The 27955-nt window shown below is 41.9% G+C and overlaps 1 protein-coding gene across 1 annotated transcript in view; it reads right to left on the bottom strand.

The window, feature by feature from the left end:
* Positions 1-565: 565 nt before the first annotated feature.
* The window catches only part of ITPR2 (inositol 1,4,5-trisphosphate receptor, type 2), a 494095-nt gene continuing 466705 nt past the window's right edge, over positions 566-27955 (bottom strand). Inside the window, exons 56-57 of the mRNA XM_011946983.1 lie at positions 2268-2429; positions 566-1572 (exon numbers count right to left, since the gene is read on the bottom strand). Coding sequence (XP_011802373.1) covers positions 1486-1572; positions 2268-2429 — 249 coding nt within the window. The 3' untranslated portion in view covers positions 566-1485. The remainder of the gene's footprint in view (positions 1573-2267; positions 2430-27955) is intronic.

Below are 27955 nucleotides of genomic sequence, written 5' to 3'. Positions count from 1 at the left end.
AGCTAAATTTCTCATGTATTTATTGACTGCCTGTTAGGTTCAAAGTTCTGTGCTGCATGCAGACATATCAAAATTTCTTATATCTTTGGATCACAAATGTCAGGGTCTTTCAGCTCCTGGTCAGAAAAAATACTACCATGTCAGAGTGAGGAATTCTTAGTATGAGGTGGTGCTGGGGAGTACCAGCAGCTTCAGTTCAAAAATTCATTGCTCTGGGTCCCAACACACCGCTTCTTCTCCTAACACTTTAATTATCCATATTTTGCTCTGCTATTCCAAATGTGTAGTCTCTAAGAATAACCTGAACACGCCAGGTTATTCTCTCCCTCGACAAATTCTGAGTGCATGATTTAACATAAAAACAATTTGAATAAGAGGTTTTTGTCTTTCTACATTTTGAAAAGCCCTTTCAGATACAGTTTTAAATACATAATTGAAATGCGGCATTTTCTTGAGTATTCAATACATTTCTTGGATTTTTTTTTTCCTAACTGCAGGAATAGCGTAAATAAAAACGCTCAGTTCCTGAAGCAGTTCTTTAAGCACAGCAAACATGAGTCAAATAGCTTTCACTCCAGGTTTATAAAAGGCAATGCCACCACCATAAGTTTCTCAATAATTCCTATCACCTTTAAGCATGTTCATGTATTAATCTCAATATATTTTAATAGCATACACATGGTCTCAAAAAACCCTTTCCTGGGGTTTACTGTTGGCTTTTTATTCCCCTAGATCTTTTAAAAATCTTAGCCTATACATGACTTAGAGCATGTTTTTAACAAGTTATACGAAAATCTCCTTTTGTGCTCCACATTGACAGAGCCTGTCTGAATCCGGAGAAGGCAATCACATTCTGTTATGTTGTCAGCATGAGAGGCAAAAGCTCCAAAGTACTAAGTTCCTAGAGCTGCAAATCCATTGTGCTTCATGTTATAAATAAAGAAATTGCCCTGTGACAGCTATAGTTTGGAAGCATTATCATTTCTCTTTTCAACTCTCACTTTTCATCTTTTCAGTTATTTTCCTTAGGAAAACTTAGCCACCAGAGTATGACTTCTTGTATCATGAACCTATATGCCACAATTAAAAGAAAGAAATTCCAGCCAACCATGTCAGTGGCTGTAGTCAGTATTTAAGACAAAACTGACTCCTATCGATTTAGCAGATGATAGTTCTCTCTGCCCCGTGTCTCCTTCCACCCTGCCGCTCCCTGCCCTCTCCAGCCTTTTGGGCAAACCTTTTCTTCCTGTTGCATTGCGAATGTGTGATGTACGCTTTCTAGCAGATGCATTTGAGGTTAGGTCTTCGCAACCATGAAAACACAGTTATAAATTGTTCTCGGAGCTATCCCACTCAACATCTTGGCACTTGGTTGTTTTTAACTTTTCAACAATAGGCACTGTTCACTCCCCTCCATCTCAGTTCTTTATTCAGTGATCAGGCAGGACACTGATGAAAGGCTAGTCACGGCTTCCCCCCATGGTATCAGTGTGGTGGCATGTGATGATTCACATGGGGTGTGTTTGATCCGAGGAAGCCCAGTCTCTGCTTATTCTTCCTTTGTTCTGTCATCTGGGGGAAAAGAGAGAGTGTGTGTTCAGCGGATTTTCTCGCTCTTACCCAGTGCTGGTGGGCCACAACCGTTTTGAGTTAATATTCCCCAACTACCTACTGTCCAGCATCATATAGAATATATTTATCAAACAAGGGATTTTTTTAAAAAGTGAATTTCCATAAACAGAGAAAAACAGCAAACCCCTCTCTGTGGTTAGGAAGCAGGAGCCATTTTAGAAAACAGATCTTGCCTGTCACATAGCTGTCACCATCATCACAGTCATTTTAATAGCTACCATGGTTACTGTTGATATTTTTACTAATACTAACAATTTTATATGATAAAGGGGTTGATTATAGCATTGAAATGGCAGATACTAATGAGGCTCTGCCTTTCCCATGGGCTTAGTAATTACTATCATGGCAGAAAATAATTTTTTTTTTTTTTTAATGCAAAGAGGTGCTTGTAGTTTGGCATTTTCTCCTTTCCCCCTTCCATAGAAGGAGAAGTGTCACACAAGGCTCAGGGAGATGGGATAAGTGGAAGTCCCCGTTTGCTGGGATGCGGTTCTACGGTACGATTTGAGGTTTCTTTCTCGGAGTTTGCAATCCTCTATGGCTAATGACCTGGCTCCCTGGACCCTCTGTCTCCCCTCACCGGAGGTGGTGAAGGATTTTATCCCACCCAGCACTGTCTCCCTGAATGCACCCACCTGCTCCTTGAGCTCTGCCAGCTGACCCGACAGCTGTTTGACCAGACTCATGGTTGATTCCAACTTCTCCTGAAGGTTCCGAATTTCATTTTGCTCACTGTCGCCTTCATTGCTAACGAGGGACATGGCTCGCATCCGAGGAAACCAATCCAAATTCTTCTCCTGAAAGTAAATAAATGTGTGGGAATAAGGGAATAAGTATGGAAGGGGAGAATGTCGATAGCTGTTTATTATTATTAACATATACGCCAAAGTCTCTTAGCACTCAAATTGGAGAGAGAAAACCAGGCACAGGGAACGGCTGAAGTAGGGCTTAGACGCTGGTCTTCACGGGCTGGGGGAAGACCCCAAATATTGAAGCAAACTTTATACGGGCTCCCAGGGAGGTTCCAGCTGAGGCATTTAGAAAGCACCGTGAGGGCTACAGGCATTCGGTGAATGATGACGAATGATGAGGTGGGGTCTGGAGGCTGGGGGAGCAGATCCAAGTGTGTGTGGGTACAGCATAGGCATGCCCTGTTTCTCTTTCCCCCTGGCACAGAAAAGAAGGGGGGGGGCGGTATAGGAAGGTGGTGAAAGAAATGTTTCAGCCTCAGCCACCCACACTACTTTACCTCCCACTTCCTCTATAAAGGCTCCCCACCAGCTCTGCCTCCCTCCGAGCTCCACTTGAGGAAGAGGGAAGTGGGAGGGCATGGCCCGAGGTTACTCTGTCTGCTCCCTTTGGAAATATTTTATTGCAATGGGTGAGAGTTAGACTTCCCCACAGGGCAATAGCTGGTTCCACTTCTGTTTTTGTAGGCAGCCTGGGTGTAGGTGTTGTGTGTGTGTGTGTGTGTGTGTGTTTTCCCTCCAATCGTGGTAGAGACTGACAGACACTTTCTTCACGACTCTGCTCGATTGTCTAACATCATAGAATCACTATGTATTACTTATATGACATTTTTCCATCCTCCCCAAAGCTCCGCAAGGTAAATCATGTGGTCCCTATTTTACAGATAAGGAAACAAGAGGTTCTAAGTTTCATTACACTTGTCACAAGCTAGTAAATGGCAAAGCGGGGATTTGACGCCTCTGCAGCATTGATGGGATGTGCCGGTCTTTGTCTCTGTCTACCCACCTATTTCTCTAAATCACCTTCTCCCAACATTCCTAGCAGTGAGCATTGTGCTTGAAACTCTTTCCATTCCAGAAAAGTCCACTGAAATGGCTACAACAGCCTCTGCCTGTGGAATCCCTAGAATGAGAGTCATCAGTGTTCTTGCCTAAGTGACAGTGGCAAGGCCCAATTTGTGTATCTCTAGACTGCAGGCTCAATCTTACCTGGCCCTTGGGTTGGCTTTTTGTTGTTGTTGCTAGGCAGAGAATAACAAGTTCTTTATAGTTCCCTGCCCCCAATGGCAGTGAAAAGGGCTGATAAAGAACTAAAGATAAAACATATCGAAGAGTTTTAAACTGCATTTAAACAGCTGCACCTAATTAGCATTCAAAGGCGAACAGTAACTTACTCTGAGGTGCAGAGTGACAGATTCATTCATTCAATCAATCCTTCAGCATCTATTGTTAGGTATTTAGGGGGGAAAGTCAGATAAGACTGTGTGTCTGCTCTCAAGGAGCTTATGGCTCAGGACAGCCCTCCACAAACAGTGGGCTGCACACTGTGTGTATCAAAATCTCCTGGTTGCTTTTTAAAACTGCAGATTCCCACCCCACCACCTCTTACCAAATCAGGACCTCAGGGAATATATGTGGTTCTAATATCATTAAAGTGTTAAGGACTCTGGTTTACAGACACAGGGAAGACTGGCTGGGTAGGGAGGTGGAGCAAAGGGGAAAGATCTGGAATAGGCCTGTGGGGGAAGAGCAGAGGAAACCTAACAGGGGCCCATGAAATGCTTGCACGGTAGTGTGGCTGGTCCAGCTGCTCACCCACAGCCCAGGTGGATGTGCAGATGAGATGGAAAGCTCGACTGATACAGCATGCTGTGTCTCCCTGGGATGAGCATCAGAAAGATCAAGGTTTAAGGGAGTTCACACATTAATGTGTGAAGTGGTAGGAAAGACGGAGGAGAACAGACCTGTGCTAAATGCTCTTTAAGCACTTATTCCTTTCAACAATTCTGTGAACTTAGGTTCTGTTATCTATCCAGAATTTACATTACCTATTATCTGAATTTTACAACTGAGGAAAGTGAGGTGCCATGGTTTAGATATGGTTTGTCTGTGTTCTCCAAACCTCCAGTTGAAATTTGATCTCCAGTGTTGGAAGTGGACTGAATGAGAGGTATTTGGGTCATGGGGGCAGATCCCTCAGGAATTGGCTTGGTGCCATTCTCACAGTAGTAAGTGAGCTATCACTCTTTTTTTTAAGACTGAGTTTCACTCTTGTTGTTGTCCAGGCTGGAGTGTAATGGCGCAATCTCGGCTCACCACAACCTCCGCCTCCTGGGTTCAAGCGATTCTCCTGCCTCAGCCTCCTGAGTAGTTGGGATTACAGGCATGCGCCACCACAGCTGGCTAATTTTGTATTTTTAGTAGAGACGGGGTTTCTTCATGTTGGTCAGGCTGGTCTCGAACTTGCGACCTCAGGTGATCCACCTGCCTTGGCCTCCCAAAGTTCTGGGATTACAGGCGTGAGCCACTGGGTCCGGTGAGTTCTCCCTCTTAGGAGCCTCGATGGGTTTTCGGGGCAATGGATTAGCTCCCATGAGAGTGCGATGTTACAAGCCAGGGTGCCCCTAGGGTTTGGTGTCTTTTTGCATATGCCCACCTCCCCTTTGGCCCTTCTCTGCCATATTTTGATGCAGCACAAAAGCCTTCACCAGAAACCAAGCAGATGCTGGCACCGTGCTTCTTGTGTAGCCTTCAGAACCATTCCCTAAATAACTTTCTTTTCTTTGTAAATTACCCAGTCCCAGATATTTCTTCACAGCAACACAAAATAGATTAAGAAATGAAGCTAGTAACTGGATTAGCTGGGATCCCAACTCAGATCTGTCTGCACCAAGGTCTGTTGGCAAGACAGGAGATTGTGGACAGAAAGTAAAATAACAAAATTTAAAATTCCGAAGGTAAAACAACTTTATGAAATGAAAAATTTTGAGGTGAGAGTGCCTTAAGCCTGGTAAAAGTAAGTATCACTGAACTTGGGAAGTTAGTGTTTAATGGATACAGACTATTAGCTGGAGAAGATAAGAAATTTCTGGAGATAGATTAGTGATGGTTGCAGAACAGTGTGAATGCGCTTCATGCCACAAAACTGTACACTTCAATGGTAAGATGGTAAATTGTGTGTTATATACATTTTACCACCATTAAAAAAAAATCACAGAATTTGCAGAGGCTAATTTTTAGATGAACTGTGCACAAAACTCCTGAAGTCATCCTGCAGGTCAGTAGTCGGGGTAGATGAGGAGGCTGTGGGTGGCCAAGGGCCAAAATCTGTATGAATGAACAAGAGTGACCAGGAGGTATTAAAGGATAGGATGGGAAGGACTAGAAAAGTGCATTTTTGTGGGAGGTTTGAGGTGTGTTGATTTCTTGGTGATGAGGAGCCCAGAGTGCTGACCCTTTTCTAGGGCTCTTCATACAGACAGGTTGGGAAAAATAGGCAGCTGCCACCAAGGGGCTAAACGAGACGGGGCTTGCCATGGTTTGAATGCTTGTCCGCTCCAAAATTCAATTTAATTTTTAAATTTGATTGGCATTGTAACAGTATTAAGATGCGGGACTTTCAGGAAGTGATTAGACCATGAGGCTAATGTGTGAACTTCCACCTCATGGGGGTGGTGATTGGTGCTGTAACAAAAGGGCAAGTTCGGTCCTCTCTTTCTCTCACCCCCTCACCTTCTATCCTGTGATTACGCAGCAAGAAGGCCCTCACCAGATGCAGGCACCTTGAAAATAGACTTCTCAGCCTCCAGAACTGTGAGCCAATAAATTTCTGTTCATTATAAATCACCCAGTCTTATGTATTCTGTTACAGCAACACAAAACGGACTAAGACAGGGCTTCTCTTGGGAGAGCAGCCAAGAAAGCAGCGTTCTGGGAGAGATTTTTTCAATACACAACAGGACAAGGATTCCAGAGGGGCTGCTGGGGCAGGAGGATTTGGGAGCATCACAGACTGGGCTTGGGGTAACAAGGTACCAGGAACGGGAGGGATGGTGAAAACATCAATCTTCAAAAAGTTTCCGAAAGAAACAGATGCAAAACCTTGTTCTAACAGTAGACTGCAACTCTCACAGATAACGTGTGAGTGTTTGTAAAGCTGCCTCCAAAGAAACACTATTGCAAGCATCTCAGGGGCCAGGATCAGCCAAGTCCATGGCCTCTTGCTTTTGAGGAAACAATGGCAGCTCTCAGTGGGCCATAGCTGGTGCCATTTGAGCCACAGAATTCCCTTTCCCTACACTCTCTTTTTTCATTTGTTTCTTTGTTCATCCATTCACTTAATAATCCTTGCTGTGTTTACTGTGTCTCTGTTAGGCACTGGGAAAACAATAGTAAGCAAAATCCAGCACAATTCTCATGTTTATGGAACGTGTAGTTCATAGGTGGAGAGTAAGACTTCAAACAAAGGATGATAAAAGTAATGAGAAGCTGTGCTTAAGTGCAAAAGCTACACAGTCCTGTCATCCTTTCTCTTCATTCCTAAATATTATCCTGTCTTCCAACCCTCTTCTGGTTTTTCTAATCTTTCTTTCACTCCTTGTATCGTCTGTGTTTTGGTTTGTTTGTTTCTCAGCCTTTTCTCTCCTACCTTTCTGCTTCTTGCTTCACTCCTCCCTTCCCTTGTATATCTGCTGATTTTAATCTGAGACAAATATATAATGTACAACTAAAAATTGTTTTAATATTGAACATTTTATGGTTCCTTTTTTTAATTTTTAAAGACCTGAGTTGAATGCTTTACATTTCTCACTACAATGGGGGGGAAAAAAACCCAGCTTAAATTGATTGCTTTCTGTTCTCTTTTTTAAAGAAAGCAGTCTTTTAAAAATCAGTTCCACAACTGATTTTTCTTCAAAATTACTGCAGAAAGTACAGTATTCCCCGTTATTAGAAGTGGATACATTTCAAAACCCCTAGTGGATATCTGAAACTGTGGAGAGTACTGAACCCTAGATATACTATTATTTTTCATATATATACATATCTATGATAAAGGATAATTTATAAATTAGGCACAGTAAGAGATTAACAATAACTAATAATAAAATAGTACAATTAAAACAATATACTGTAATAAAAGTGGTCTCTTTCTCTCTCTCAAAATATCTTACCATTTTCAGACTATAGTTGACTGTGAGTAACTGAAAGCACAGAAAACAAAGCCATGGAGAAGGGGGATTACTGTATATTCTTTTCACGAAAATTAACTCCAATACAGCAGCATTCTTAAATGGTGAATATGCTTTTCCATTGAAAGTAGCTGCCAATTAAACACTCAGAAGTTTCTCTCTCTGCTCTTATGGCTTCCACAGAAGGCTCAATCTGAGCAGGGGAAGAGGAAGGTAAACCCGACTTTAACCTAAGCCAGAACCATAGGACAGACACACAGAGAAGATACTAGTTAACAGGACACCACTTCCTCTCTCTGTCAACTTGTAATATGTATGCCATCTAACAAAGCAGTTTGATTTGGTTTGTTATTTCTTGATTTACTCATGCATGCTATGTACATCTTGTGATCATGCATATGATTATTAGATTCCCATGATGACTTGTGTCAAAATGAAATAATCTCCTTACTTCACCAGGAATAAACATATTTGACCACAGGGTACTATAAAGTCAGGGAAGATATGGATTAACTGTCAGATTCTGAGGCTATAATGTATGGTCCTAGCAAGTGGGTGAGTGGAAATCCAGAGCTTCTCAAAGATTCTAAAATGCAAAACTCAAAGATGAACCGTCATTTCCCTGAGAAGTTCCTTTAGGGCTCACACACTATGTCAACCATACCCTTTTATCCCCAAATTCTAATAGTTATCTATTTCTCTGGGTGATTAAAAGACCATTAGACAGAAGTGTAGAAACCTTGTAGTCATTCAATAAAATGATTAGGTTGCAAGTGTCAAAGGTCAGCTGTGCTGGGCCTGCCACGGTGGCTCATGCTATAATTCCAGCACTTTGGGAGACCGAGGTGGGCACATAACCTGAGCTCAGGAGTTCGAGACCAGCCTGGCCATCATGGTGAAACCTTGTCTCTGCTAAAATAACAAAAATTAGCCAGGTGTGGTGGCAGGTGCCTGTAATCCCAGCTACTCGAGAGGCTGAGGCAGGAGAATCACTTTAACCCAGGAGGTGGAGGTTGCAGTGAGCTGAGATCATGCCACAGCACTCCAGCCTTGGCTACACGAGTAAAGGCTCTGTTCAAAAAAAAAGAAAAAAAAAATCAGTTGTGTTATGTTTTCATATTTGGTTCTTAAATGTGATACCTGATCTGTGGGAAAGGACAATGGGGGTATAATGGAAAGAGCACCAATCTATGAGTCAGGACACCCCGGTTCTGGTTTTACCTTAGCAAAATCTAGCAATAAGATATAAGGAGGAAGAAAGCCTTATTCTCTGAGTCCCAGTTTCTTTATCTGTAAAATCAGACTGTCACCCTAGGTGGTGTCTGTGTCTCTTCCAGTTCATCATTCTGTGAACAATGATGTAAAGACAGCTTTAAAAACCAAATTGCTGAGAGAAGATTGAGCTCGCCAAGTGAGCAAACAGAAACATGGCATTTTGGCTAGAAGCAGCCTCAAAACCACACAGCCCACCCAGTATACTGCAAATGCCCAGCCTGAAACCTAGAAAGTTTAGGTTTCCTTGAGGTCTCAAGGCACAATAGCAGTAAATATCCCTGCACTTGACTCCCACTTCTGGGCAAGTTCTTCCATATTACATAGTGGACTAACTCTTATATAGCCTATCCCTATTCTTACCTAATTGTCCACTGGCTCAAGAAAATATAAAGAATGTAATAATTTTTCTCCATATCAGAATGAGATTAACAAATAATGCGAATGACTTATGTTAGCCGAACATTGGAGAAATTGTCTTGGTCTTTTTAGCTCTATTAGGTACATATTAAAAGCTGACTGTGGGTAAGCTACAGAAAGCAAGAATTGTGGTTCTATATCATAGTAACATATTGTGGGCTGCCTACCAAATGTCAGGCACATTTTAATCATGCTATGACCAATACCCACAATTCCATAATGTAGGGACTATTTCCATCCCATTTTGCAGATGACAATACTGAGGCAAGAGGATTAGTTACTTGCCCAAGGTCATATAGGTGGTGTTAGTGGCTAAACCAGGCTTTGGCCTCCACCCTATTTGATTGAAAAGCACGTATCCTGTCACTGCACCAGACTACTCTGCATGTTGGATGGAGATATCTATGCTTAGCTTCTGAACTTGCTAAGGAAAACAAAGGAAAGTAAATCTCCAAACAGAAGCTACTATACCTTGGGCCCCCTTTGATTTCTTCTTCTGGGGTATGCTAAAGATTGATTTATTAAAAATCGGAAACAAATCCTCTAGGCATGGTATCATGGATGCATGTGCAGGTACTGATAGAAATGCAGCAACAGTTGACATTCACTGTGATTTTGTAGAATGCTCTGAAATACTGCTAATAAAGAACAACCCACAAAATGTACTATGTATTGTAATGGAGTATCAGTAAACCATTTAATATGTACCTTCACCTCTGTACACAGACTTGATGGCTATGCTTAGAATGTGCTGTCACAAGACCATTTCCTAAGGTTTTTCTTGGTTACCATCCTTTCCTGAGCTTTATGTTTATACTGCATTTTCCATTCTAAAATTCATTCACGGAGCCTTCTAGGCTGAGGAGCATAAGCATTTCCCCAAAGCCTCAGCATGACCTATTGCATTCCTCTCTTTGCACTTTTGGTCTGAAGACATCAGCAGAAATGGCTCTCAAAAGCCACACAAGTCATGCTGCTATTGCCTACTTACTGGAAGATCCCTCAGGGAAAGACAGCATTTCTTCTTTCCTAGAACTTTAGACCTAGAAAATAATCTGGAACAAGAATTCTTTCTGAAGTTGAAGTAATCATTTGGTTACGGGGTGTGGTTATGGGGGCGTGTCTCATGGACCCCAGCACCTCTGCTCAATTTCAGTAAGGGCATGATGAGCTTCTCACCTTTGCACCAATATGGTGGCCTTGAGGGCAGATTAGGCATTATCTAAAAAAATTAGGAGATACCCATGACATTGGCATTGGGATTCCTCATCCAGTTTCTAGTGAACACCCACCTGTATACAACAAGGACTGTGAGCAACCTCTCTGGTTCTCACAGAGGCTCAGATGCGGGCCTTGTATTCATGAGGGGGAGGAATGGGCTAGAAAACATAGTCTTGTTTAACAAGTATCAGGGACTGCAGGTGACAGAGAAAGGATACAGCTGTGTTCTTTGAAATTAAAACACTAAGGCTAGGTGTGATGGCGCATGCCTGTAATCCCAGAATTTTGGGAGCCAAGGTGGGAGGATTGCTTGAGCCCGGGAGTTTGAGACCATCTTGGTCAACATAGCAAGACCTCATCTCTACTAAAAATTAAAAAATTAACTGGGTGTGGTGGTACACACCTATAGTCCATCTTGGTCAACATAGCAAGACCTCATCTCTACTAAAAATTAAAAAGTTAACTGTGTGTGGTGGTGCACACCTATAGTCCAAGCTACTTGGGAGGCTGAGGTGGGAGGATCGTTCGAGCCTAGGAGGTAGAGACTGTAGTGAGCTATGATCATGCCACTGCACTGTAGTCTGGGCAACACACAGAGACACTGCCTCTAAAACAACAACAAAAACAAAATCTATTCTTCGACTGACAAATAAATGAAAACCTTCACAACTCATTCTAAAAAGAGGGTTAGGGTTAGGGAAGAAGAGTAAGAGTGAATTTGCTCCATTAGAAAAATATACGACAGGAGTTGAAGATTCATTTTCAAGCTCTTATTAACCAGAATTGTCTTTCTGTGTCTCCCTGTGTGTTCTGTCTGGATCTCCCCAGATCTTCCTTGTGAACTGTTAGGTTCCTGTAAATGTGGTGAATACCAAATTTGTGTGGATTGAGAAATCTGGAATGTGTTAGTTGTACAAAGCAAAACAGGATTGAAAGATTTTGTAAAGCTACAAATCCCTTCAGAGTGTTATCACCATACCTTGAAATATTGCTCAAATCTAAATGCTCAAATATCAGGTTTATATTATATATCCACATATTATAAATTTGTGAATTTTTACAAAATTATAAAGCAATATTACAAACAGAAAGCATCCTTGGTTAGCTGAGGCCATATGCAGAGTGGCTGAAGGCCACGCCTTAGAGCTGTGCATAGCACCCAACAAAGGTTGGTGTCACTGCCGTGTTCCTGCCTGGCCCCTTTTTCATGGCACAATTTTCACTGTGCTGGTGGGAAGGGGCTCCTGGCCTAGGAGCCTTGTTTAATCTAGTCATTGCTCCCAAAGGCAGAGGGAAAAAGAGGCTCCATGAAAGTGCCCATGAAGGAGGAGAGTTCTGGGATGAAAATGACTTCACGGGACTCCTAATCTCAGCAGGGCCCAGGTATACAATAAAAAAAACTACAGCTGGAAGGTACTGAGAGATGGGCTGATTCTATAACCCCTGACTTTATAGGCAGCACAGCCATGGTGGGAGGGGGCATGACCCTTGCCCAGCACAGGGCTTGCAAGAGGACAGGACTGCCCACTACCATGTTATGGATGGTCCTGCGGGCTCTAAGCTTCTGTAGGTGTGAGTCTGAAGGCCCCTATCCCTACTGGCTTCCTGACTTTAGGGAGGCAGAGGGAAGCAGGTAAGTGAGGACCCCCTCAGCCAAAAAGAGGATCCAAATAGTCCAACATTTCCAAACATGCTGTGAGGTGTCAGGAAGAGCACTGGGCTCTGGAGTTTCAAAGACTCATGGGTCAGAATTCCCATCCTTAGACTGTTTCCAGACCAGTGGCGGAACTGGTATGGGGAAAGACAGATGGCAGTAAAGACTTCTGCAGTGGGCATCCTGGGGGCGAGAGGCACTGTATGTACTAGCCCTCATCTGCAAATCATCCTCTGGGGTGGGCTGCATGTCAGATGGTGGCTCTTAATTGTTTGGGGGCATTGAGAGAACTGTGATATTCAAGACCTACTTCTCCCAGGTGGCCTGAAATAGCACCAAGTTTGAAAGCAGGGCTCTGGGCAATGACTTGGGAAAACAGGTGTGGATACCAAGTGTGATGAGGACCCTCGAGCTTAGCTTTTTTCCTGTGGTGGCAAGTGGTGGGTCTCACCCCCCCCCCCCCCCAGAAAACAGCCTGGACTATGATTAGAGACCACAGCCCCCCGAGAACCCACCTTACTTCTCTGGCCCATTCCCCCTCCTTCCTCCTTCCCAACTCTCCCTCTTAGAAACTTTCTGACCCCCATGAGCAGGAGTGCAGAGGCTACACAAAGAAGTGAAATTACTTGTGTATTCTTTTGGTCCCAGACTTCTCATCCCCGATCCAGCCAACCATAAGCCTTAGCTGTCTACAGAATGCATCAGCTACATCTTCTCATGGTGGGGTCCTGCCCATTCCCAGCCAACAGGGCACCAAGGGATACAGCCACAGAGAGAAGAGGGAGTGGCCCAGGACTGGGGAGGTCTAAGAAGGCTCAGATCCAATGGCAGCCTAGACAATTGGCAAGCTACAGGCCTCTTATCAATCAGTTTAGCAGCACTGCTAGCACAGTAACCGGGAACACGAAGAAGCAGGACTCTAGGATGAGTGACCACCTCTGATGAGTGACTTGCTGGGAAGCTCTGGGGATGGGCACTGGTCCCAGTGTTGAGCCAACATGATGGTGAGGAACACTCAGAGAGGGGAGGTGGAGTCCAGCTCCCAGAATTGCTTTGAGCCATCGGCCAGCTGATTCCCAGATGCTGTAGTGGCATCAGATTCAGGGACTGGGGCCCAGTCTGTTAAAGGTCTCTGGGAATCTGGAGATGCATTTGATGATGCAATGATGGAAAAGCCGGTCTGAGCAAGGGGCCTGCCCAGCATTCTCCAGGATCCCTACTGCTGTTTTTTCCCACAGAAGTGTCAAGTGGGAAACATTCTGCCCATAAAGGAAAAATAATTAGGTAAAGCTTTGGCATCAGAAGAGGCAAATTAGCCGGGAGTGGCGGCACACACACGTAGTCCCAGCTACTCAGGAGATTGAGGTAGGAGGATTGCTTGAGCTCTGGGAGGTCAATGCTGCAGCGAGCTGTGATTGTGCCACTACACTCCAGCCTAGGTGACAGGGTGAGACCCTGTCTCAAAAAAGGAAGAGACTGTTGGGGACAGCAGCAACCCAGGGTCCTACCAATGGACTTCCTCAGGGCCAGTCATGTCCCCTTCCTGCTTGTATTTTTCTTTCCCTGTCAATTCTGAATTCCACTGAATCTCTACATATTGTCTCCTTGGGACCTTAAAAGCCTTTCTTAATCTTACTATTTATTAATTTCCATATTTTAATCTAAGTTATCACCTCCTGTCCTCCTTTGAAAAGAACATAAATGTTTATTTTCTTCTGCAAATAATATGAAGTAGAAACATTTGCAAATCTCACTGAGACAGAAAAAAGCTAGAGATTACTTCATGGTGAGATTAGGGGAAAACATTTGGAATAGGGCATTGAATACTCAAGGGGGCATTCGTTCAATGTGTGGCTGCCCAGAATCTGAAGCTCCTTCCTGTATCTGTGGAAATCATTACTGTGGGGTCCTGATGGAAGTCTGGGTCCCGTCTTCTGTGACAGAAGCTGAAAAGGCTGATACTCTGTCTGCCCTCCCTGTGGCGACTAGAGCTCAGTCATGTGACCAAAGGGTGGCCCATCAGATGCTCTTGCGTGAGATTTTCATATGGAACAAGGGATGCCAAGAAGCAAAATAGTACAGAATTCTTTCCATTCACGGTGGTTGGAGAGGTGGCTTCTGGCCATGGTGATGCCCTCTGTGCTGGAGCCAGCTTCCAACACTCAGCAATGGCGCTCTTTTAATACATGATGAAGCCAGTCTGATGAAATAACATAATGTTTTACGATCGGCCAATCATATCACTTATTATTTCCCGAGTGACAGAATGTCTTTGTTATTGATGAGCTGCCAGAGCACACCAGGGTTTATGCTAATGAGGTGGCTCTTGGTGGGCCTCTACATAGTGCTGGGAGGTTATGGAGTAGGAGGAAGGGGGCTGGTTACCAGAGAGACCAAGCACACATTATTGCAGGGTTGGGATTTCAAGTCAGCCCACCCTCTGGACAGGGAAGGAGGGATGCTGGAGATTGAGTTCATTCACATGGCCAATGATTCAGAGTTCATTCACATGGCCAATGATTCAATCAATCAGGCCTATGTAATGAAGCCCTAAAAAAACCTCTGGTCACTAGGGCTTGGTTGAATTTCGTTGGTGGACACACTAATGTGTAGGGAGGGTGATCTGCCCTGGTTCCACGAGGAGAGGCCACAGAAACTCCATGTTCCCTCTCAGACCTCACCCCATGTGTCACTTCATTTGGCAGATTCTCTTGATTTGTATGCTTTAATATAATAATAAAACTGTCTTCATTAGTGTTTTTCTGACTTCTGTGTGCTGTTATAGCAAATTATTGACCAGAAAGGGTTGTGGGAACCCCCAAATTTATATCCAGCCAGTCATACATGCTGTAGCCTGGGGACTCCCAAAGTGTGGCTGGCATCTAACATAGGGCAGTGTTGTTGGAGATCATGCTTTCTAACTTGTGGGGTCTGCACTAACTCTGAGTGGGCAGTGCCAAAATTGAGTTGCAGTGCACCCAGTTGCAATTAAAACTGAATAGCTGGTGTCAGACAAGGCACCCACCCTAAACACCTCTGGTTGTGGCCCATGTGGCCATCGGTTGCTGCCCATGGCCAGAGCGGAAGGGTGACCTTGGTGGCAAAGGTAAGGAAGCTGCAGGGCGGCTAGCTCAGGTTGCTGGGTTTACTTTTGCTAACTGTTGCTGCTTGGAGACCTATAAATAGTAGACATTCGGTTGAACTATTACAAAGAGAGCTACAGAAGCTAGAATATACCCAGAAACCTGCAGCTATATACATATTTAGGATATGATCATGCAAGGGAGAAAAGATTTATCCAGGGTCTATGGATAAAGAATAAAGTCGTTTTCCTTGTTTTCCCTTGAGTCTTGAGCATGACTGTGATCTTACATACATTCTCTCTTTATTTCTTACCCATTCTGCCTGAAGAGTTGGCAACAATTTGAAATCCATCATCCTGGGTGTGTTTTGTGGATTAAACTATTTATTCTTGTATGTTCTACCCATTTCCTTGTCAGGAATGAATTCTGTGTATTACAAATAATTGATGACATCAGGCACATCTCAGAATCAAAAAAAAAAAAAAAAGGCACTGATATGTTTTTAGTATTTTCCTGGCATAAATTCTTAACTCCTTTCCTAGCCCAGGGGGCCTTACGTGATCCAGTCTCTGTCTCCCTCCCCTCCCCCATCTGTGGCCGCCACCTGCCACCCTCACTAACTCCGGCCATGTGAGCTGTCCTGCTGGTTTTCTGCCATGTCCAATCTGTTCCCACCAGGGGTTGGCTCCTGCTGATTCCTAGACCTCTCCATGGTTTGCTCACTTATTCCATAGAGGGCTCTGCTCCAATGTTCCTCCTCAGAGAGGCTGCCACTGACAACCCTACCCAGCACACCTTCATTCCTCTCTGCTCCTTCAACTTGCTTTGCTTTCCATCATTAGCTGACATTGCCTACATCATATAGTTGTTTGTCTCCAATAATAGAATGCAAGTTCTAGGAGGGCAGGGCTTCACTTCACTTGTTTCTAGAGCCTAGAACAGTGTCAGGTACATAGCAGGTTTTCATTAAATGCTAGCTGAATAAGTGAAGAAATATAGAGATCAAAATGGAAGAAAGTGCCCCCCACCACTACTTCATTTTTTCCAAGGTCTGGAGGTGAGAAATATTCAGGTACAAGGTAAAGTGACCTGTCCTGTGCTGGAAAGGTCTGTGCACCATATTAATGCTAGCGAGGATGAAACCAGTCTTGGCATCATCCAAATGAGAGGATGCTCAGATATACAGGGAACCAAGAAAGCAGGCTATGATTTAAAAGTCAGGGGTTTTGGAGGCAGGGCAATCTCAGTCTGAATCCCAGCCTCACCTCTCATTATGCACGTGATCAGATTAGTATTAAAGTTTCTTCTTCTGAAAATAGGGATAAGAATGTCTATCCTTTAGGATTTCTGTAAGGATTTCATAAAATGATGTAGAGAAACTAGTGCAAAGCTTTTCTCTTGTGGGGAAAAAAAAAGCTAATATTTAGAACATGCTTTCAGTGGGAGGCGATGGCAGGGGGTCAGGGTGGGGAAGTGTAGGTGTGTCATAAGGGAACATATGGTTTGGGGCAAAGCACAAGGAGAGTGGGAGGAATTATCTGTGATTGGCCTCATGGGATGATGACATCCCCGGAGTTAACACATTTTCAGGGACAAGCACATGGCGTCACCCGGATGTGAGTTTTCAAACCTTCCCATGTCAATTGCAATTTGGGGGTTTCCATCCAGTCTGCCCCACCCTACTGCTTGGTAACCTTGTGGGAACGAGGAACCCATTCATCTGTTCCATATCCCCAAATACCACTTTCGCCTCTACGTGCCCACTTTTTAAAATGTAAATTCCTCAAGTTGCCATGGCTTTTGCAATCTACTGATTGAAAATCACTGACACATAAAGAGAAGAAGGAGGCCACTGCAGGATGGAAGGACTCTATTTTTGTCTCCGTTTCTTTGCAAGGGCAGTCTGTGGTCAGGCTTCCTAAGGGGTGGTGCCCACATAGTCAGCGCTGACCCATTTGTGTATCTGGACTGCGACTTGGAAAGAAAGCTCTGAGGCTTTGTTCCAGCGTATCTGTAGCCCTTCCATGTTTTTCTAAACACACCACGAATCCTCTCTTGCTTCCTCCTTCATTATTTCTCTTACTGGGGGAGCTCAGAGAACCACTTTGAGAGGGAAGTTCATCTCTTCTCGCTTCCACTCTGGCCTTGTTGTTCCCCGTCTTCGAGGTCTGCTATTTTGCAGAAGTGATGATGATCTTTAGCTTTCCCTGGTCCCAAAGCCCATGGTCATGAATTGAGCCCAGGAACCCTCGCCCTGAGAGCTGCTCTTGGCTTTGCCATACTTTGTGCTTGAAAATTAGATTATAGGCGATGTCTACAGCTTGGCCCAGTTTGTGGCTTCCACATGCTGCCAGTGAATACATGCCTACTTAACTTCAGAGCTGACAAGGCTTTTTAGTGGCCTCACAAACAGAATTTATTTGGATTTAAAATTTATCACCAGAAATGGAAAATGGATGGTCTTGCCAATGTTAGTAGCCAAGATTTCCAAGGTCTTGTTGAACTCAAATTTATCCCTAGCTCTTCAACAGATGTTCTGTTACTTCCTGTAAATTTCACCAAAAAATTTCTTTTTTCCTTTCTACTACTAAGATGTTAATGTAGCTTGATGACATCTTTGCGAGATCACTGTATTTTAAAAATACATTGTAATCATCACCTCTAAGTTTACTAATTTTTTTTTTTTTTGCAATTGGGGTACTTATTGAGAACTTAAAACAATGTTAGCAGCTGGGTGCGTGGTTCACACCTGTAATCCCAGAACTTTGGGACGCCGAGGGCGATAGATCACCTGAGGTCAGGAGTTTGAGACCAGCCTGGTCAACATAGTGAAACCCCATCTCTACTAAAAATAGAAAAAAATTAGCTGGGCATGGTAGCGGGAGCCTGTAATCCCAGCTACCCAGGAGGCTGAGGCAGGAGAATCACTTGAACCCAGGAAGTGGAGGTTGCAGTGAGCCGAGATGGCACCATTGCACTCCAGCCTGGGCAACCAGAGCAAAACTCTGTCTAAAAAAAAAAAAAAAAAAAAAGTTACCAATAGCTTCATACTTAATTGTGCTGGAAATTGGGTTTTGAATTATGTTATCTATTGAAATCATAGCAAGATCTACATAGCATTATTTAAGTGGTCTAGTTATGATTTAATCCCTGGTCATGGTTTATATATCATATAAGATGTATCACAACATCCTCTCATTCCTGTTGCTCAGAGTAATCTTTGTTCACCCCCCACCCCACCACATTGCATCATAATTCTTTTTTAATTTGTTTAAAAACATGGGGGAAGATTTGGCAAAACAATTATACAATCCAGCTTGAATTGGTTTAGACCGTGCACAATTACCAACTACTTCAAGAATAAAGGTAACTGAATTATTTTAACCTAAGATACAGGTGGTTTTGGGGTAATGTGATATATAAAAATGAAGTTTACAAAATCCATCAAAAACAGATTATCTACTATTAATTTCCAAAGGATTCTTTCCTAAAGGAATGATCACCAGATTTCTTTAACTAACAATTTTCCCAGGTACATTGAAAACATGATTTACCTTTCAACACAAAATACATTTATAAGCAACATTTCAATAACATGCCTAATGTATAACATGAGGTTGAAATTATTTCCATGTGCACTATCAGTTTAGGCAGCAATTTAGAAAAATCCTATTTATACTGACTATCATTTTATTGCACAGTCGAATTTTATAGAATGATAGTAGCTGATGCAATGTATGGTGTAAATTTTCTACCCACCAAATCCCACTTTGAATACATAAGTCTTCTGCTGTTCTCTAATTCACAATAACATCACCTTATTGTGTAGAATCCCATTGCAATAAATACACTTATGATGACTGGATCAAAGCAAGGTATTTCTGATATGCCCAACTTGCAAGTGGCTTGTGTTTCAGGGGTTAGAGGGTGCTGTATTCCCAGGCTTCAAGCTGGGGTCAAAGTGCTAAAGCTCCATTAAGCAGGATGGAATCACTTGCAGATTGACATTCCACAAGGCAGTGTGTCACCTGCCCTAGTTCAACCTGCACTTCCTCAGAGCTGGGCACTAGCAAGTTATTTCCAGCCTGAGCTTAAGGTCAAACCTAGAACTCGCAAGAACGTTTCATACCAAAATCAAAACTTCCATAGGCCTTCTGAGACCTAAGCACCAACAGAACATTTTAGAAAACATCTTTCCACCATTCCCTGGGTTACATGCATCTAAGGGCCACTCAGATTTTTCTCTTAGTGCCTAGCCCACAAGCCCAGCAAGTACTCGAATATTTGGAGGTAGATGCATACATGCAAGAATATGGATAGACTTTTTACTGTCTATCTCTTCCTCACAGCTACTTTCAGTTAGTCACTCATTACTTACAATCATATTTTTCTTATGACTCTCAAATCAGATCCCTTTTCTCTAATACAGTGCTGCCAGGACTCCTTTAACATCATCCTCATAAACTGCTCTTCTGCTCAAACACCATCATTTTCTAACCTATCAAATCTAAAGTTCTTGGTCTCTTGTGATAATAACATTAGAGCCCAACCATTATCAAGTTACCTAAACTATTCACAGGTATTTTCTCTTCTATCCCAGCATCTTCACACTCCCTCATTGCCTCTTCCTAGTGTAGCTGAAAGAATGCATAACTGGGGGATAAATGATGGGGAACCTACTGATGGGTGATCTTGGGCAAGTCTTATTTTATTCTTTCATGAGCCCTATGAAAGGTAGCCCCAACACTCCCCAAGACACTGGAAGGAAAACTAAGCTACATAGTTATGGCGGCATCACGAGTCACGTAGATCAGGATCCCCAAACCCTGGGCCATGGACCAGTACCAGTCCATGGCCTGTTAGGAACTGGGCTGCATAGCAGCAAATGAGTGGCGGGTGAGTGAGTGAAGCTTCATCTGTATTTATAGCTGCTCCCCATCGCTTGCATTACCACCTGAGCTCCACCTCCTGTCACACACTCATAGAACTGTGAACCTCCTATTATGAACTGTGCATTTGAGGGATCTAGGTTATATGCTCCTTTTAAGAATCTTAATGACTGCTGATCTGTCACTGTCTCCCATCACCCCCAGATGGGACTGTCTACTTGCAGGCAAATAGGCTCAGGGTTCCCAATGATTGTACATTATAGTGAGTTGTATACTTATTTCATTATATGCTACAATGTAATAATAACAAATAAAGTGTTCACAATAAATGTAATGCACTTGAATCATCCCCAAACCATTCCCACCTCCACCCCTTCACCCCCGACTCCAGTGCCTGGAAAAATTGTCTTCCATGAAACTGGTCACTGGTGCCAAAAAGATTGGGGACTGCTGACCTAGTTAATAAGAAAGCAAAACTAGAATACAGATTTTTGATTTCCAGGCTCTAAGACTTTCTCTCGAGATCACGATGCACTGATACCATTTTTGTGAACCGATCTCAGAAAAGGTGGGGCTTAAAACCTAGATGACGGATTGATAGGTGCGGCAAACCACCGTGGCACATGTATACCTATGTAACAAACCTGCACATTCAGCACATGGATCCCAGAACTTAAAAAAAAAAAAAAAAAAAAAGTCCTACAAATTGCACTAAGTATGGAGATACCTCTAAAATGCTTGAAGTTAGACCTAAAATCTCGACTCATGATAAAGGAAATGAAATGTGTATAATGACACCTTTATGGAAAAAATATCTTCCAAAACAAAGAAAGACCCAACTGTTAATCAACAGAATTTACAAATCTAAAGGCAACACTGGCAATTAGGGAGACTGCACTGAGCTTGGAACAAATGGGTTGGGATGAGACCAAACTAGCTTATGTGTCTGGCACTCTCCTGTGAATATTTGGCTAGGCCCTGCCTGTTCCTCACAGAAGATAAAATGAAAGTCATAATAATAACAATACATCAGAATAAAAAAAATGGTGAGTCAGATACCGCCATCTTTACATTTAAGATTTTACTTTATTTAACAGTGAATCCACCTGTCCTGGGGATTTTCCCTCCTCTGCTTTATTTTTCTCTGTAGCACCCATCACCATCAGGCAGACTATATTATTTATTAATTGTATTGACGGCTTGTGTGTTAGAATGTAAACATCATGAAGGTAGGGATTTTTATCTGTTTTGTTCACTGCTACTCTGGCATATGGGCCTAAAAGAATTTCTGGCACACAATAAGTGCTTTATACATAGTATAAATGAAAAAATGAATGAACATTCACAATAACCCTAAGGTAGATAGTAATCAGTGTTTCCCAAGGTCACAGAGCTGGGAAGTGGGATAGCCAGACTCACACAGAGGATTCAAGCGCGAGCCCTTGTCTAAACTCTAGTCTTCAGCTGGATGCAGCAAGGAAGTTACATCTGTTTATCTCAGTCCGGTCAACTAAACATTCAAATCATGCAACCAACTAACTCCCTTTGCTCCCAACCTCTGCTCATTCAGCAACGAACCTGCTCATTATAGTCTGGCTTCTCAGGGAAAAATACACTGACCGGCCATCATGTTTGTCTGTCCCGCTTGGAAATCAATTTATCTTGTTAAATCAATGCATAGGTATTCTGATTTACTCACATTTCTGTCTTTTGACCCTGGTTAGTGTGTTCCTACCCCCAATTTGTTCTGTGTACCCTGACAACATCTAGAATTAGTCTGTCAAGTTTAGCGCTGGGCCTGGACCTTTGTCCCCTAAGAGAGAGACTGTCTGGAGCACTGTCCTGAGAGACCATCTGGTGATCTTCAGGTCGGCCTCCCCATGTGGTAACCCAATATTGCTGTATTCTATTTCAAACAAAGCAGTATTCTGACTATAGTTATCTGGTATAATTGGGGAATGATGGTAATAAACATGAATTGTGAGGTGAGACTCATTGGTATCACACTGGCCCAGGTAGAACACAGAAGGGAGTCAGTTTTATTTTAGGGTCTACTAGCAAGGTTAAACTGGAAACTCCAGGCAAGTCAGACAGTTTTCATGCCTGAACACAGAGGACTTGAGGAAAGGAAAATGAACAGTGTTACTACAAAGAATGGAAATGTAATTTGAAGCTTAGTGATTCCTGAAACCTGGGTACCTAACAATATTTTTAATGTAAGAGTAGGGCATTGTATATTTCCCATTCTAGGATTCAAGAAACGGCTCCTGCAACTTGAATTACATGAATCATTTTCTTTCCCCTGAAACTGTATTTTTTTCTCCTTGGCGTACTGTATCCCCAGACTCACGACATAGGAGTTCAGAAGTAATAGATCAGAATTTTCATTAAGTACACATGACACCCTAGAAATGTTAAATTGTTCGTGCTTGTTTACCATTATATATGTAAGTTTACCATTTTAAATTCTGAAATAAATTTGCTCATCTGTGCATTTATTCTAGAAGTTAGGAAGTAGGAAAGAGAATGTGTTTTCTTTGGAAAATAAACTGTGGATAATACTTGCATACTAGCTAAAGGAATAATGTTTTAATTAAAAGGCAAATCTATCACTTAAGGAGTTTAAATAGAATGCTTGTTTAAAACAATTCTATCTGACTAAGACAATGTCAATGAAGAGGGCAGCCAAAGTGTTCAAACACAAAAGCCAATGAGCGTGCAAAGGAAAAGTCTTACACAAACACTGATCCCACAGCTGGTGCCTGCTTAGAAACCATTTCTTTTTGAATATTATTTATTTAAGTATTACAGTATTATTCTTGCACATTGTCAAATTTACCATGAAAACTATAAATTATTTTAAACTAGAAAATAAAAATAACATGTAGAATATCTTTAAAAAGGCACCAGAAGAGCAATCTATTTTAAAGTAATTACCAGTTAAACATCTTCTGCTTGCTGACAGATTTTCAGTGATTATACAACAAATATTCTTATTTTCCTACATCAGTTGGTCTTTTCATGAAACAGTGTAGCCTGCTTTCCTTGTTCTCTTTGCACACTTTAAAGACATTGCCCATGTGATGTGGAAAATGTTGTTTCTGCTAGCTTAATGGCTAATTATAGCAACAGGAGGGACAAATAAGAAAATCCAACTAAATGACAAATAAGTAATGAAAGGCTATGTGGACTTTCACTACAATTTCGTGCCCTGTGCAACTGTTCTTTAACAAAACCTTTGTCAACAATTCTTTCTGCTAATTTTAGTTTGGTATTTTGATGTGTATAGTTATCTGTTTTCCAGAAAGTAGTTTCAGATTGTGTTTATATTTTTCAGGGATGTCTTTACCAAGAATCACCCAAATGTGGTCCTATTTCTCCTCTACCTTCAAAATAAAATACATTTTCTTTTTGTTGAAATAACTCAAATACCATCTACCAAGTTCTTCGGCACTGTTGTTTTATGATTTCTTTCAGGATGGGAAGACTAAAGGGAATGCAACTTTTAAAGAGAATACTCCTCATCTTGTTGTAAACCCCTATTTACCTCTGCCACAGGAGGGAAGGATCCCCTTGATCGGGGAGGGTGTACTTTAAGCAAATGTTCCCTTTTGAGAAATAGCAATAAAAGCAACCTGTAGAGCAGTCACTTCTACAAAGGATGCCTATTTGGTAGTTCCCAAACCATAAGAAAAGGAAAGTCATTTTTCCCTTTCTGCTAATTTTGGAAGAATACATTCTTCTGGTTCTCTAAAAACAACGTTAAGACTTCCTTTCCACAGTGAAGAGAACAGAGCATGAGTTGATTACTTGGTCCTACAAAAAATCATCCAGGTGCCATTAGAACTGGGATCGATTAAAAACAATGACAGTTAACTGAGGGCTTTGAGGATTATTCAAAACCTCAACTTCTCCCAAATTTTCAAGAACAATACTTGATCTGTATAATCCCTGAATATAATTCTTGATCTATTGAATTCTACAGAGTGACTGTAGTGGCTTCTATTATATATAGATTGGATATACCAAATTTATAACCTTAGATATGTACTTTTATCTCTGAAGGGCCTCTGAGAAAATTGTACTGTGCCAAAGATTGTTGTTCGAAATACTGAAAGACTTTATGATGTAAAAAAATACATCAATGTCCTTTAAATTGAACAAAATGGTTCCTTACTTTTCCATATACATTTTAACTATATTTCAACAAACTTGTTCAATAAATACTGCATGAAACAAGCATTTTGCACCTTGTCCCACTGATACAATTTGCCAACCTGAATGCTTTCTTTCTCCATGGCTCACCTGCATTCTACATACTCTATATTTTTTTCTTTATTAAAGATGATATAATCTTAGCTTCTATCATTTTCACATCCACCAAACTACTGAGGAAAAAAAGCCAGAGATGCAAAGATGAAGATAGTAAATGTTAAGATTTCACAAAGAAGGTTTGCAACCAAATACAAAAATCTGACAAAAACCTTTAATGCAGATAGAGAAAGTAAATGAACAATGAAGTGACATGAAGAGAAGTAATCTGGCAATAGAGTCAAACTAATACACAAACTTGGAACAAATAAGAATGAGCAGTAGGAACAAATTATTTCTTCTGGGAAGACTTTCTGTGTTATTATGATTTGAAAAGATCAAATAATTTGCATGGGTTGCCAGATAGAGAAATTGTATTCATGTGTGTTAGCCCGTGTTTCTACCACTGTTTGTTTCTAGTTCTCCTTAAACAGTGCACTATATTTCACTAATGATATCAATGAATTTCTAGTCCTTCTTAGACAGTACTTTATTAGAGAAAGAGATGGCTGACATGGGTTGTTGACTAAATCCAACTCGAGCTTCGACTACATTTTCTTTGTGCTTTTCCCCTGCAGACCAGAGCTGGCAACCTAATCATAGCCAACTGAACCATGCTCTTCTGATTATTCTGTAAAGTAGTTTATTTGACATTGCAGGACTCTTTGGTGACTATGTAAATGAGCAGAACCTTATAATAAGGAAGAGAGCCCACTGCTTTTCTTCAAGTTTGGTATATGATTTCCCTATCATTCTCTGGCTTCCAAGTTTGTCCAGACTTGTGGTTTTAATTATAACACCACAAAATATCAGCGCTCAAAGAGTCTTTGGATAGATTTAATTCAACATCCTTGTTTTTCAAAAAAGGAAGAAAGAAGCAGTAACTTGGCCAAATTCTTTTATATTTCTTAGTTTCTAATCTAGTCTTGTATATCTAAAAGGTCTATCTTAGATCTGTTGGATCCTTTAATCAGAAGTTCCACTGAATGTGTGTAGATTGAAGAATTATAGGTATTGGGAGAGAGTAAATTCCTTTTTATAAAAGGTCTTTGAATACAGTTTTAAATGTGAAGGTAGATAATGTTATTATATTTTCTTTTTTTTTAAGAGACAAAATAAGGCTCAGAGAGGCTAAGCAAATTCCCTAAGGTCACACAGCTAGGAAGTAGCCAAGTTGGCATGTGAGCTGAGACAGTCTAATACCTGTGCTTTCAGCTGCCATACATTTTTACTCTAGCTATCACCTGCATTATTAAGAATCTAGGCTAAGTCACTCAAGATATATCATTACTTATTTCTGGTTCATTCATTTGCTTATTCAATCATTTATTCATTCAGCAAATATTTACTAAGCACCCACTATGTGCCAGCCACTGCTCTAAGTCCTGATAATACAACAACGAACAAAACAAAGTTGTTGCCCTAATGCCGATTACATTCAAGTGAGGGAAACACACAATAAAGAGCAACACGATGTCAGATTATGATAAGTGTTTTGGGGAAATGAATCAGGGTAAGAGGATAAAGAATGACATAGTGGGGAGAAGTGACCTCTTTAGAAAAGGTGACCAGAGAAAGCCTCTCTGAGTTGATGACATTTAAGCAGAGATGTGCAGGATGTAAAGGAACAAGTAGAGTGCTGCAGGCTGAAAGAAGAACATTTGCAAAGGCCCTCAGGTAGAAACAAGCTTGGCATGTTATGGAAACAGCAAAGTCCAGGTAGCTGGAGCCTATGAATGGGAGGAAAGGGCAGAGCACAGGAGGTGCCAGACTTTGTAGGCCTGGACAAGAAGGTTCAGGTTTATTCTATGTAGAGTAGAAAGCCAGTGGAAGGTTTGGAGCAGGGGGCAGGTGACATATTCTGATTTACATTTAAAATTTTTTTCACTTTATTCTTTGAGGCATAGTCAGTAGAGGGGCAAGTATGGAAGAAAAAAGACTAGTTGAGTGGCACCTGTAATGGTCTAGGTGAAAGTTGAAGGCTATTTGAATTAGAATGGTAAAAGTTTTAGAAAGTAGTGGATTAAATCAGTTCTATTAAATAATGTGAAAGAGATACTTTGACGAAGTATACATCGTGTATAAGAGGGATAGAGGAATGAGAAGGGCTTTCAGTTAAGATTTAAAATTTCTTTCCAATTAAGTGCTTAAAGTAAAAAGCAACAAATGAATGCGCAGAAAAATGCAGTACGCCTGATTTATAATAAAGAATTATACTAGCTTTGTCCCTGATTCTTGGGAGGGAGATTCTAAAACCCCTGGAGTTTCCCAAGTGACAGAAGTTTCTGTGTTATTCATGAGCCCCTTGGATCACATCTGAGTTTAGGCTAAGAGATGGGATGACTCAGCAGGAGGGAGTCTGGTCACCAGAAAGACCAACTGCATGATTAGACAGCTTTGAGTCAGTCCGGTTCTGGAAAGGACAAGGGGGCTGAGACTGAGCTCAATTATATGGCAGATGACTAGGTCAATCATGCCTATGTAATGAAACCCCTATGAAAACTTTGGACATTGAAGCTCAGTGGAGCTTCCTGGTTGGTAAACACATCACTGTGCCAGGAGGGTGATGTGCCCAGATTCCACAGAGACAGGGCTCAGAAGCCCTGCGTTCAAAACCCACTCAGATCTTGCCCCATGTGTCTCTTTATTTGGCGGTTGCTGATCTGTGTCTTTTATAATAAAACTGTAATGGCAAGTACAGTGCTCCTGTGAATTCTGTGAGTCATTCTAGTGAATTATTAAACTGAAGGGATGATGGGATGATGGTAACCCCTGGATCTGTACCTATTTGGTCCAAAGTATGAGTGGCCTGGGGTCACCCAAAGAGCAGTTGGTGTATGAAGTAAGGGCATCTTTTTGGGAGCTATGCCCTGGAACTTGCGTGGTCTGTGCTGACTCTGGGTGGTTAGCCTGGGAATTATACTGCAGTATGTTACCAGTTGGTGTCAGGATAGCATTACAGGTCATCGTCACTGCATAAGGTGGGATGGACCTGGGGAGAAATTTTTATCCACAGCCAGGTCTTAATGGGAAGGGAGTGTTTTAGTTCCACTGCCACACTCTCCTAAGCAATGAGCAAATCCATGTAAATATTACATGATAAAATTGACTTACCTGCTAAAGTCTCTTAACATTTTCTTTTGGGTTATTTTTCCCCAAGTGGAATTTTCACTAAAATATAACTAGCTCCACTAACAGTTTCAAATAAATCAGTCTCTGTTACTACTAGTTGGCAAACACGAATTTGTTGCTGTTGTTTGTTTTTGTTTGTTTGTTTTGATGCAGTCTTGCTCTGTTGCCCAGGCTGAAGTGCAGTGACATGATCTTGGCTCACTGCAACCTCTGCCTCCCGGGTTCAAGTGACTCTCCTACCTCAGCCTCCCTAGTAGCTGGGATTACAGGCGCCTGCCACTACCACTGGCTAATTTTTGTATTTTTAGTAGAGACAGGGTTTCACCATGTTGGCCAGGCTGGTCTTGAACTCCTGACCTCGTGATCTGCCCGCCTTGGCCTCCCAAAGTGTTGGGATTACAGG

Source organism: Colobus angolensis, unplaced genomic scaffold (genome assembly GCF_000951035.1).
Source record: "Colobus angolensis palliatus isolate OR3802 unplaced genomic scaffold, Cang.pa_1.0 Scaffold256, whole genome shotgun sequence".
Classification (NCBI taxonomy): Eukaryota; Metazoa; Chordata; class Mammalia; order Primates; family Cercopithecidae; genus Colobus; species Colobus angolensis.
Note: the sequence above shows the minus strand (reverse complement) of the source record. Positions and strands in the feature narration are given on the sequence as shown.